The 13,709-nt window shown below is 32.3% G+C and overlaps 1 protein-coding gene across 3 annotated transcripts in view; it reads right to left on the bottom strand.

Moving 5' to 3' along the window:
* Positions 1-13,709, bottom strand: part of LOC126746878 (myotubularin-related protein 4) — a 56,155-nt gene that overhangs the window by 38,757 nt on the left and 3,689 nt on the right. For all 3 annotated transcript variants that reach the window (XM_050455287.1, XM_050455292.1, XM_050455279.1), the window contains exons 2-9: positions 10,260-10,558; positions 10,011-10,209; positions 9,459-9,881; positions 7,274-7,461; positions 7,017-7,220; positions 6,855-6,963; positions 2,245-2,490; positions 1,942-2,183 (exon numbers count right to left, since the gene is read on the bottom strand). In XM_050455287.1, coding sequence (XP_050311244.1) covers positions 1,942-2,183; positions 2,245-2,490; positions 6,855-6,963; positions 7,017-7,220; positions 7,274-7,461; positions 9,459-9,881; positions 10,011-10,209; positions 10,260-10,552 — 1,904 coding nt within the window. In that variant the 5' untranslated portion in view covers positions 10,553-10,558. The remainder of the gene's footprint in view (positions 1-1,941; positions 2,184-2,244; positions 2,491-6,854; positions 6,964-7,016; positions 7,221-7,273; positions 7,462-9,458; positions 9,882-10,010; positions 10,210-10,259; positions 10,559-13,709) is intronic.

Raw genomic sequence — 13,709 nt, 5'->3', positions numbered from 1 at the left:
TCAATAAAAAAAGGCCCTACAATGTGATTGGCTAGGATACCAGCCCAAACATTTACCCATTTTGCGGGTATCGAGTTCGTAATGGTACACTCAAATGTAGATTTTCCCGAGACCAATATCTCACGACTGAAGAATTATGTCGACCTAGAAGAAAAAAAGATGACTCGTCTGTAAATAAAATATTACTTGTGAAGTCGTCATTTTGATCAATTTTTTCTCTTAAGGTTTTATTTACAAAACTCCAAGCGTTTTATTTGATCTTCTGGAAAAATTTCTTGAGTGTTTTTAATTTTATAGGCTTTGCACTTATTTTTTTTCAAAATATCACGCACTGTACGACTTGGAATATCAAGTTCTTCAGAAATTTGGGAGCTAGAACAAGGTTCACTTACTTCCACAAAAGCACTCCCCTTGACCTCCTTTTCAATCCTAGCGTCAGGTGTTCGACGAGGTTCCTGATCGCCACTAGAACATTTTGCACACCGATTTACACATCCCGACTGCTCAAACTTATGCCAGATATTATAAATTGTTTTAGCAGTAGGGACTTGCTGATCAGGATATGCAAATATAAAACGGCCAACAACTTCTTCTGCACTATCCACATGACAATACCATTTAATGATATTAATCTTTTGATCAACAGTGAAAACCATTTTTATTTTATTACTGTATCCGTCTTCGTACCAAAGGTTGAAATAAATTGTAAACATAATCGGCTAACAAGTACATAGGTATGCGAGGAATTGCAACCGAACTTTAACCGGACTGATAAGCGCAACGACGACGCGATAGCCGCCCAGGGTGGAGCCAAGTTTGTTCTCGCTCTACTCCGTCTCCTTCTTACACATTACGCAAAAATCATATTCGAAATTTTTCAACCGCCGAACATGTATACCCGCCTAGTAAAGAAATCGATAAACTAATTTCACATAATCAGTATACAAGGTGTCCCTGAGGTCTTTACAAAATCTCACCCATATTCCTAAGATCAAAATAGGCCGATTTAGAGCAACTTACCTTAGTTCGAAATTGCTCCGATTCTGACTTACAGGACGATAAAGTTAAAAAATAAAAATCGAATTTTTTAAAATGTATAAAATTTTTTTAGCGTATTACTTTCAAAATTAGTATCCAGAGTATTTTGGGATGTGAAACCCGAATATACATACCCTTCCACTGTGGCCATCAAGGGGCGCTTCATAGTGCACTTCTAATGTTCCCCATTTTCACGAATACAAATATTTACACGCCTAAGAAAATTAAAATGAACTCTGCGTAACTTCTTTATATGCTCGAAGATCATTTGTTATTTATTTCCTGTGCACGTTCTTTTCTTATGGAATAACAGGGTTTTTTTTAATAAACTTTAAGACTAATCGCATTTTATATCTACCTAAGAAATTATTGTATAGTATATGATTTGTAGCATGCATTTAAAGTCAAAATGGATGACGAATTAGACGATTTATATTTTCTTGAAAACAGTTGTTTGAAATATGTGTTGATTAACACGTTAACTGCCGCGAGAAGCAAGTGTGCATCTCAGGCGGCTATGTTTTTGCCGTCTCGAGATGCATCCTTGCATCTCATGCACTAGTATATTCAATCGATTTTATTTTAAATAGTGGAGTAGATTTAACATTAACGATGCCAAACCATTTAGTCTTTAAGTGTGAAGTCCGAATCAAAATTTTTAAGGTTAAGCCTTTCACTGTAAATTATAGAGATTTTCGTAGTTTTAGTAAGGATGCCTATAGGGCTTTTTTAAGAACATGGGGTTTTAGTAGACCCTTCTCGCCAGTACCTATTGTTTGCCGTAATTGCCATATTAGGGCTGTTACCTCATTTACTACCTGCTCTACGTGAGTTTTTTTAGTTTAAGTTTTCAATAAAGTTATTATTATTATTAATAATTAAAAAAGCCAAAATAACACTTACAGATCTCTGTTAATATTGGGATCGCTGCTTCTCCTTCCGCAATAACTCGCTTGACAGCCGTCGGCGCTCATTAAATCCCCATAAGACCTGGTTTTCGACATGACGTGGCCGTTGATTTCGGGCGGTCCTGGACAAGCACCCCCCGATCCTTCCTCTTCGGGATTAAAATTCACCTCCATCGAACCCAAGTAGACTTCAGACCAAAGTCGCAGGTCTCGAACGTTCGTTTTAGGCCACAAAACCTTTGATTTAAAGAAAGACGCCTTGGATTTTTAAACTTCAACTGTTATAATTTAATCGTACCCTTGGGGCCGAAACTGTACTCTGGGGAGGCGTGTACAAGTGATTCCTAAAGCAGGAGCCGTTCAAAAACTCCCATACGGTAAACGTACGTCCGTAAACCACTTTGGAGCGTTGCTTCTGTGTGTTACAGAGGAAAGTGCCGAAGAGGTTCGAGTAAGTGTGTTGGGCCAGTTTTATCAGGTAGTTGTGTGAAAATTCAAAGGAAACCGGGAATTGTGTTATGAGTTGATGTACACAATCCAGCCACTAAAACAATGAAATTTGAATTACTTATTATTTATGTTTAATAGTTCTTGATTTATATTTTTATTATAAAGTAGATTCTTTCTCTTAATAATGATCTACTTCCTCGTTCTAGTATTTTTGTGTGTTTTATTATTTTTGCATGCTGTGTGTAATCTTAAAAATTTTGTTATGAAATTATTAATTTTGAATTTATATTAAAATTTCATACTATTTTCTTTACAAGATTTCTCTAATAGAGTTTAATATACACTTTTTCATAATTCATAATTAGTTTCATGTTTGTTGCTAAGTGAGTTGGACCTGGGGTCAAATAAAATTATTGTTTTAAAAAGGTTGAAATACGATGTACTTAAATCATGGTTGCACAGACTTATTAAGACTAGGGGGCCACTCGAGCAAATCATGAACTGATGGCGGGCCGGCCGCCACAAGTACAGGTAAATAAAAACAATAAAGAGCTGATAGAAATTTATTAAAATCGAAAAATAATTTCTTAATTTGAAGCGTGGCACTATGCAGTTAGTGCTTACAATATTTTTTACATTTGGCTCAAATTTACTTGTAGCAACACGTAAAACTGCTTCCAAACTTTCATTTGCAAGGCGGTTTCGATTTTTTGTTTTATTATTATTTAATATTGAAAAAGTTTGTTCACATATATAGGTAGAACCAAATATGCTGGCACATTTCAGAGCGTTTATGCGCAACTCTTTGTACATATTTTTATCAATGCAGCGGTAAAAGTTGACTTTCGTTGAATTTGTTGCGTAAATCTTGGTCGTTTTGAATGTCAATAATTTCTAACTGCATTGACTCTGGCGCAATTTTAACTGAAATTGTGAAAGGATTGCTAAATATGTCCAACAGAGGTTTCACTTTTTTAAACTCCGAAAATCTGTTTTAAAAAGTTTGAATCAAAATATCTAGCTTTTCTAACAGAAATTAATCGCAGTATTGTTGAATTTTTCAGCGATTTTCTTATAATTCGGAAAATAATTGTAATTTCCAGAATTCAATTGTGATCTGAAAAGTGTCATCTTGCATTGAAAGGATGATACATAAGCGTAGAGCTGGGATATCAGTTGATTTTTGCCTTGAAGCCGTGTGTTCAAGACATTCAAATGATTTGTAATGACAACTAAAAAAGCCAAATCACACAACCAATCAGGATTTTTAAGCTCCGGAACATCCCTTTGCTTTTCCGCCAGAAATATTCCAATTTCTTCTATTAAATTTAGAAATCGGTTCAATGTCAATCCACGGCTTAGTCACCTTACTTCTGTATAATACAGTAAATCTCCATATTCGCTTTCAATGTCATCAAGGAATTGTTTGAATTGTCTGTGATTGAGTCTTCGTTTTTTATGAAATTTATAGCCAAAACTACCACTTTCATGACATTTTGAAATTAAATTTTGTTAGAACAGAGGGCTTCTTGGTGTATAATGCAGTGAAACTGCATGAGATCTTCAGCGTTTATGTTTTTTTCTTGCAGATGCTTTTTCAGCAAAGTAACTAGCCCGGAATTGACACCAATCATCGAAGGAGCACCGTCAGTCGCAACTCCCGATAATTTTAAAGTCCAAATGAGTTTTTAAACATCATCCAAAAGTACATTGAGTATATCAACTCCTTTGGTTTGACCTTTCAATAAACACATTCCTAATAACTCTTCTAAGACTTCAAAATCGTGAGTAACACCTCGTATGAATATGAGAAGTTGAGCTGTGGAACTAATATCAGTGGATTCGTCGAGTGCTAATGAAAAAAATTTAATGATCTTAGTTTTTTCAATTAATTGTTCCGCAATAACCTGACAAAGACATAATTCGCCTTTGGATAGTCATAAGATTCAGTTGAATTTTCTCTGCACATCTAAACTTTTTTGCGGCTTCTGGACACATTTTCTTAGCGGCAATTTCTAAGCATTCTTTTTGAAAGAGCGACTTCGCTTTGCTGTCATTCGAAAAATTTCATAACTATTTTCTGTAGCTGTTTCTGAATCTTGAATGGGTTTTGTAAACATAGCTTGCTGACCAATAAGCTCCCGTTTAAAAGACAGCATTTTTTGCTTTCTTAATTCGCCTGTAAACTTGGTAAAAGAAGGTTGCTGCGTTTCATAGTGCCTTTTTACATTATATTCCTTCGCAATCGCAACAGAATTCTTGCAAATTAAACAAGCGACTTTGTTATTTGATACAAAAAAGTATTTCTCAGTCCAAATTTCTTAAAAATGGCGATTTTCATCTTTAACCTTACGTTTTTTACCTTTTTTAGGTCCTGGCTTTTCCATGTTGCGTTCTAATTTTGGGAGGATTAACACATCACCTAAAAAAAATTACAGTACCTACTTAAATTACCCATCCTTTTATAATTTATCAAAAATAATTGATAAAATAGTATTCCTCAGAAATTTTAATATTTTAATAAAGATTTTATATCTGAAACAATGATGTAGTTATTACACTTAGAAAAATTCTGAAAAAAAAAAGTAATTTATTTGTTTTATTTTAATATTTGGTCAACATTAAAGTTAAATTTGATTAAAATCGAATAAATAGGTAGAGAAACACTTATTAATAAAAGAGTTTTACTTACGATTGCACAATTCAATTATACACGGCACTTGACGGGTTAACACTACTGCAACAGGAACAGGAAATCTACGTTGATTGTGGATCAAAATATATGACACCGGCTAGTCAAGTTAAAATCTACATTAGAACTATTGCCTTCCCAAAACACTATTAAACTGCACTTATTCTCAATCACTTTATATTATTTTTTTTAATAATTATTTCGCATTGTATTTTCGCGCTTATTTCTTTCTGTTGACACTCAAATTAAAACCGAACAGTCGGTCGCTGCGGTTAGCGTGGCTTTTATACCGCGCATACGACTCTGGAAGCTTCGTGTATCTACCTACGCGAGCAATCGGGAATTCGGGACTATTGCAATTTCGCTTGCTCACATCGCGCTAGAAAATTCTTGATTTCTCTACTATTTTGAACTTTATATAAAGGCGGCAAGCGATGTTACTTGACTTAGCATTTTTGGGCGCTAGATTCAAATATCGCGCGCGCGAGATTCAAATTACTTTTCGAACGTTTTTTTTTTTAAATTTTATTATAGAATTCAATATTTTTCCATGACTTAAATTATCTGTGCTTTTTATTATTGCTCTTATTGTGTTTTTTTTTATTGATCATTTCACATGAAAGTATTTTTTTTTTATAACTTGAACGTTTATCCAACATGTTTATGAAAACTGTAAACAACGTTTAAACAAACGTATAAACAACGTATAAACGTATAAACAACGTTTATGAAAATTGTATTGGAGTACTTTTGCATTACTTTTTGAAGTTAAAACATTTTCTGGTCTGACATTTCTTTTATGTTCTGTAATTCTTGTTTTTATGTATCTCCCGGTTCCTCCAATATAAAGTCATTCACAGTCTGAACATCTTATGAACTACCCCACTCGCTAGTTGTTTAGGAGTAGGTGTTTTTTCTGAAGTGTACAACTATTTTACGGTATTTTCACATTTAAAAGCTATAGTAAAATTTTCATTATTTGGAAATCTTCTGTTAGTGGTTTGTATTCTAAAATGGTGTTGCTTAATTTTGTCGGATACCCATTTTTAGAAAGTAATGTTTTTATGTGTTTAATGTTTTTTATGTGAAAATCTGGATGTGACAGTTGTAAGGCTCTATGTTTTAGGTTTTTTTATTATGTTAATTTTTTGTTTAAAAGGTTTAAAATGCATAGACTGGAAGTTAGGTAAACGTCGGTGGGTTTTTGATACCAATCCGTTTTAATTGTGGAATTTTTAGTTCTTATAAGTAATACATCCAAAAACGATATCTTTTTATTTTTTTCTGTTTTAGTGGTAAATTGTAATTTAGGGTGAAAAGAATTGAAAATTTGAAAAACGGTTTAAATTTCATTATTTGGAACACAAGTAATGATATATGTAATATGTGTGTAAGTGTACACACATCATACAAAAGTAATAAAACACATAAAATCTTAGAAAGAGAAAGTAAGGCATTATTAGAAGAAAGAATTCAATTTCATAGATATAATAAAATTAATTCAAATAATTAAAAATTAATTTCTTCTGTATAAATAGTAGTTATTTAAATAATTTTCAACAACAAATTCATATAAATAAAATAAACCTACTTTATGTTGAATAAGTTTTTGTTGTAAACATAGGGAGAGCGGCAACAAATTGTGAAGTATAAGCTACTTTATAAAAAAAAATACTGTTTTTAACTACTTATATCATTATTTTGGGTGTAAAAATACAACATAATTATGGTTTCTTTATAAAGCACAATTTGAATTATCAATTTACCTGCAAAAACACCGGACATCTTTCATTAAGATCTTCACTACCCCCGGAATGTCCACAACGATCGGCGAATTTATGTCCGAAAGCCAGCCATTCTCTTTCAATCAGTACTCTATAAGAAATAATGAAGAAATTCCATGAATTATAAACATGAGGTATAATTACCTAAATCCGTCAACGGTCCTATAATAAGGATCCAATAAAAGTTCAGCCAAAGCAACGATTTGAGGCGTTCGATCCCATCCGTCCGAGCAATGCACCAAAACCGGTCTGGCATCTCTTTCCACCGCAGTGGCGAGTATTACTGCGGCTTTTATCAGGCCGGACATATGGATAAGCCAGCGAGTGCCTTCCAGAAGACTAAACCAACTAAAATGAAGCAAAATAAATAAATAGGCTCAATAATTAACCGGAAATCGTACTTTGGTTGTTCGGCCGAGGACATGCAAAGCTGCCGCAGAGCGTGCGAACTCTTTCTAATCGAGTGAATGTTGGCCAAGTTCATGAATTGAATTTCACAGTTCGGATAATACTCTGGACATTCGCAGCCGCCGCCTCTCGCTCTGTTCGCCACCGCTGTTGTATATGATCTTGCGTCCATTATTAAAAGCTGAAAAGAAATTTTCCTACCTTTAGGATACTTAAAGCATATGTATCTCTTGGACCTGTGATTCAAGCCTATAAATTTTCTTTTTTTTTAAACCTACACTTATGATGTGGCCATCCAAATGTCATTAACATAGATAGGCAATTTTTTTTCGAATATTTCGTAAAACATTCAGAAGGAAATAGAGAATTTGCTATACAATGATTTATTAGATGAAAAATATATTTTAAAATAAAAGAACAGCAAAATAATAAAAAAATTACATGTGTTCCTTCAGAACCAATAGCCCTAGTTTTGATTTGGGTTAAATATTTAGACACTTCAGTTTCTGAGTCAATGAGAAATATAAAACTTTCAGATTTTGCACCAATAACTGGTTTTTCATAGTATCTATGAATTTCAGCAGAAATATTACTTAGGGGTATGTTATTTACGAAAAAATTATTAATGTCAATAGGATTAAATATCGTACCAGATAAACTATCTTTTTTTTGTTTTGAAAAAATATTGAAATTCTTTAATGTTTTCCAGAATATTTTACTATTTCCATTATTAAGATGTTGCTCTAAAAAGATTTTTTCTCTCTACGTATAAGCTTAGCAATATAATTTCTAAATTCTTTATATTCATTGTGTAATTTTATTCTTATTCTTTTTAAATTTAAATTTTCCCTTATCTCGATTAGGTTTTATCATATTTAATTCTAATATAAATATACTTTAACGTTACTTTAAGCATACTTTAACCTTCAAAACAGTTGCTCTTTTTTAGCTGTCTCAAATCACAAATAAATCTCACTTTAAATTCATGAACAACTGCAAAATTTCAAGAAAAACCTTAAAAAATAGGAAAAATTACCTACTGGAAATTATCTAAATTTAAGTCGAATTTATATCTTGAATTCAATTGAAATCCTTGTTACATTTCTAAACCTAAATTTGCATGTAGCAAATACACTGACCTAAATTTAGCAAAGATCTGGCTTGTTTTGGTAACATTCCTTCTAATATCCCCTTTAAGGGTATTTGATTCACTTTTCTTATTCATAAATTAGGCTGGAACTGACATTCTATTTTCAAATGAGGCTTTTCAATATAACAGGCATGTTTAATTCTGAAATTGAAAACTCCTCTTTTAGTAAAAGTCACTCCGTCACTGAATAAAATCTTAATTTAAAAAAATTGGTCGGTAGATTGTTGGTTTTGACACAAACAAGCGATGTTCATTAGGTACTTAAGTAATTAAAAGAATTTATGGCTAAAATTGGCCTATTTCTTGCACTATTAAAAAAACCCAACAAATGAAACCATTCAGGTCTTAATGTACTTGAAAAGTGGGACGCCAATGGTTTACGACCGTTTTATGGCTATCGACCCTTTTGTGTGCTCCTACGGATTAAGAAATGGACTATAAACAATTTAAGTCATAAAATGCAATATGTTCGTAAATTTTACGTGATTACTTAATTAAAAATTAAAAATTTCAAGGCATTCATTGCACAATATTTCAAAATTCAAAAAAATGATTTTTTCTACGAGTATAAAATAAAAAGTAGCAAATAATAGAGTATCATTGTTCTCGGAATATCATTTTCTATCGAAATACGTAATAATATACCAAGTGTCCCATTTAAGATAAGTTAGTGTCTCTTCCTGTTATGGAAGTGATGAAAAACAATAGAATATGTCAACAGATGCTCTTATAACTATTCTATTGATATACCAAATTTCATTTGTTTATCTTGAAAAGTAAAAAAATTATTAAATGTTCCCTTTTTTCTGTGTCACCCGGTATAATAATAAATAATTGGTGGGTATTGACGGAAACCACTTATTTTATGGATTATATCTTCAATCTGCTGTACAAATGTTTTATGAAACTCTGGATATTGTCTTTAATCAATTTATTCTAAGAAAGCTCAGTAAAAACTCTTGAATGGTTACTTACCATTATAAATTGAAGGCAAAATTAATAAAACATTAAATCTAATACTCTCATACCTTTTTCTCCTGTTGCACAACTTCTCCTGTGATCTGCAACGATTCGTCCGAATGCAGTGACCCAGGAGAATGACTTAGGGTCGACTCCTTATCGCTAGTGCTACTGGTCCTTCCCCTTAAGTTTCTATCAAAATTACAGGCCTCAGAAATGGCTTTCAGTAAATCTTCATCGTCGCTTGACCTCCAACCGAACCACCCGACTTCCGGTTGGCTACAGCGAGCGATAATCGCGCCATTTCTAGTATGTCTCCAAACGGCCACAGGTATCCTCCGGGAGCTCCGAAACTTCGCCACACTTTCTAGCATCTCGTCATTTATACAAGATGGAACCAATAAATAAGGAGGATAAGTGGGGCATACTTTATAGTTTTCATTTGCCTTAGTGATTCTCCATGAATCTCCTTGAAACTGCATTCTGGTCATCTAATAGAAATGGTAACATTTTAAATAGGGCCCAGAAGAAGGTTACAGCAAAAATTAACTACTTACTGACAAAGTGAGATTTGCCAAACATAATAAATGCAAAAAAAATGTTAACTAAGTTAATCTTACTTCGTTTTCAAACATGTCCTTGTCAAATGAATACTTCCTTTGTGAAGCAATTCTGAGAGCAGCTTCTTCTCCTCCCTTCTCTTTGGTCCACACGCAGTGGTAAAAAGCGAACAACTGTTCAATCTGTCGCGGGGTATTAGCAGCTTTGCTGATCTTATCATACCATTCCAACGCGTGCTCGTTATTTTCAAAAGTGCATCTAAAAAAAATTAATTTAACCTACAATTCCCAACTGAATTTAATACCAACCTATAGGTCCTAACATCTTTACAAAACAGCTGCAGATAAAACAGTTCCCTTATCTCGATAGTCTCGATGAGACCTAAAGGAATATGATACTGGTTTTCGCCGTTTTCCAAATATAAGCGGTAATTTGTAACGACAATCGTTCCGTCCACGGAGTTACCGGAATTAATGATCATTTCGCCGACAAGAAGGCTGAAGGGTGGCGGTTTTGGTGGGTCTGGGTGCTGGAGGGTGTACATGTGGATAGACTGGATGTGACATATTGAGTTTGGTTGATCTGAACCTGAAGAATCCATCTTTATCTGCAAAGAGCAGAGTTGCTTAAGGTTATGAATAGTTGTTTGAAGATAAAGAGGAAGAACTATAAAAGTTGTAAAGTAAATTAGTATTTCATAGTTCTAACAATAAAATAAAAACACATTTTAGGTGTTGAGTCTATAAACTACAATAAGGCTCTAAGAGCCAGTTAATTTAGCCTTTGCTTTAACATTTGCCTTTCACCAACTGCCCCTATACTGCCTAAAATGTATTCAACAAATTTAGGGCAGGAAATATTTATATATATAAATATTATTATTAAACAATTAAATACCTAAGTGGTTTCTTTCCTTCTGTAGAAATATGTTACCCTTTAAGAAAAAAAACTGATTAATTTTTACATCTCTTAACAAGGCTATACCAACTTTATCCTTAATGGTTGGAGTGTTACACTTGGAATTTTGGTTGTTTGCTTAAAATATTTCAGCAATTTGACAAGTAGGTGATACATCATTGTTATTATTAGAGATCAAGTAAGTAATGTGTTTAATAACCTGTCATGCAAGTTACAAAAACTATTTTATTTGAATTAAAAACATCACTGAAAATTTTTTTTAAATATGTTTAAAGTATGCAATGGTCAGAAAAGCCAGATTTCCTCCTCTCAGGATCAGTTGATGTTTCAGAGAGATATAAAGAGGGTGTTTTCCTAGTGTAAGTTGAATGAAATTCATTAAATATTGAGAAATATGAGTTTATAAAGTTTACTCGTTTAAGGTTTTCTCCTCCTTCTCAATACATTATTGAAGATATCCCCTTGAAGCAGCTTGATTCAGTCAAAGATATGTGATCTAAGTCTTAGTTGCTCCCATCACTTTAAACATATTATAAATAGAACTTGGATTTATCAAAAGATCTTGTTGAAAAGACTTTATCAATGTGTCAGCATTTACTAGTGAGATCCCTTCTTGAATTCCTCAATATAATTTGATCACCTTATTTTCTGATCCATTTTGAATGGCTTGAAAATGTTCAAAGCAAGTTTATCAAATTTGCCAGATTTTACTTGTTCTGAAACAATGTCCTATTTGAGTCCTATTAACTGCTTAATAAACAAAAGGCTCTTTGTATTTTGATGTTTAATATACACTTAAAATTTTAAATGGTATTATTAAAAGTCCAGAATGTCTACACCTTTTTTCTTTACATGTATCCTATTACACAATATAATGTCAGGTGCTTCTGCATATTCCCTTTTGCAGAACAACTTATTTAAGCTTTTGATAAAGTTCATCACTCTATACTTATTGACAAACTAAGCAGATATGGTTTTGGTTCAAGAGCATGTGTGTTTCTGAGGCCGTGCCTCTCTTACAGGTTAAATCAAGTTGAAGTGAGGAATATGTCCACCTCAGGATACCATAAGGTATCATCTGCGGCCCTTTTTGTTTGCTTCCTTTATTAATGCCTCACTGTGCAAACTTTTAAACAAGCCTGCTATTTGCACATTATTTTAAGTTTTTTTGAAAAATTTTAAATCTTCAGGACTTGGAAATGATCCAATGTGATTTGAACTCAGTAATTCAATGATAATTCGGAGGTTCATTTAGAGATTTAGTTTATTATTTTAGTATCTTGCAGTTACAATGTTGGTTAATAATTTGGAAATATTTGTTAATGTTAGATTGTTTTTTAATTCAATGAAATCATTTACTCTATGCATCCTTCTTATTGTTTTTGTTATCTTACTTCTTTTAAATTTGTTTTTTTGTAATTGCAGCAATGTTTGAACCTATGGATCTTTAGTCAGCTAGGTGCTATGTTGCAATACTCATATTTTTTTATTCTTTTCTTGTTAATTTAAGTATCTAGGAAATTAATTTAGAAAGTTATTATATCTCTGACATAACTATAACATTGTGAATAGAAAAGTGTATAGTAAAAATACTATAGATAATAATAAATGTGAAAGTATGCAAGGCTACTGCATTCTCCAAAACTATAAAAACTATTTCTAAACACTTCTAAGTGTCATGTTTTAACTATAACTCAAAAAACACAGTACATAGATAACAAATACAAATTTTACTGAGATACAAAGAGTGCTCTTTCAGCAAAATTCGAAATTTAATGAATATTATCAGATCATCATGGACAGGCATATAGAGCTCTTGGTGTCTCAGTTCTTTACTCAATTTTTTAAAAGAGAGATTAAAACCCTAACATCATCATAAAATGCACTAGTAAGATATCACTTAGAGTATTTCTCTATTATATGGACATAAGCCAAATTCTGATCTGAAATATTGATATTCAAATATTGATCTGATTGAAAAAGTTCATTCTTAAGGTTCCTTTACGTCAAAAAGTTTGATAAATATCCATACATGATTTCCTATAATGCTATGTTGCTTTAAAATTCAGTCACTGGTAATAGGAAAAATTTGCATTCGGTCCTTTTTTTATCCACTATGTTGTAAATCACATTAAATATAAAGACTGCTTTCTTATAAATAATATTAAATTTCATGCTCTAAAAACACATTTAAGAATAAATAACAATAGACTGTTTGCTACTAATAAGACTTATTATTCACCTATAAATAAGATGTTAGAAGAATGTAACCATGTGATAATTAAGTGTTATAGAATGCTTTTAAAACAAATACGTAGTCTGCAAAAGCTGTTAAGTCTTAAGATGTTTTATTTTATTTATTTTTTTTATAATACGGGAAAACCCCATTAACTGTACATTTTACAAAGCAATAATATTTACATAAACAACTGACATAATCTAAGCCTACTTAAAAAATTAATACTAAAGTAAAAAACACCTATACTACATATACTAGAAACAACCTTAATAATTTATATGCAAGAATGTAAATACAAAATTTTATGCACAATTATGAAGTAAGTGACCTCTTTAGATGCATTAAGGAACTTCTGTTTAACAAATTCATATACCTATCCATAGGATTATTAATTCCATAGGATGCTCTGTGGAATGGAATGTTAAAGTTTACATTATGGCACAACCCGTGATGAGGAACATTAAATCGTATGCGACCCAACAGATCAGGGCAATCAATAAGCCTATTAACGATCTTATATATAAAACTAGCACCAGAAATATTACGGCGTTGCGACAGTGTCGGAATAGATAATTGACTTTCAATATAAGAATAGTCATGG

The sequence above is a fragment of the Anthonomus grandis genome, chromosome 2 (assembly GCF_022605725.1).
Source record: "Anthonomus grandis grandis chromosome 2, icAntGran1.3, whole genome shotgun sequence".
Classification (NCBI taxonomy): Eukaryota; Metazoa; Arthropoda; class Insecta; order Coleoptera; family Curculionidae; genus Anthonomus; species Anthonomus grandis.
Note: the sequence above shows the minus strand (reverse complement) of the source record. Positions and strands in the feature narration are given on the sequence as shown.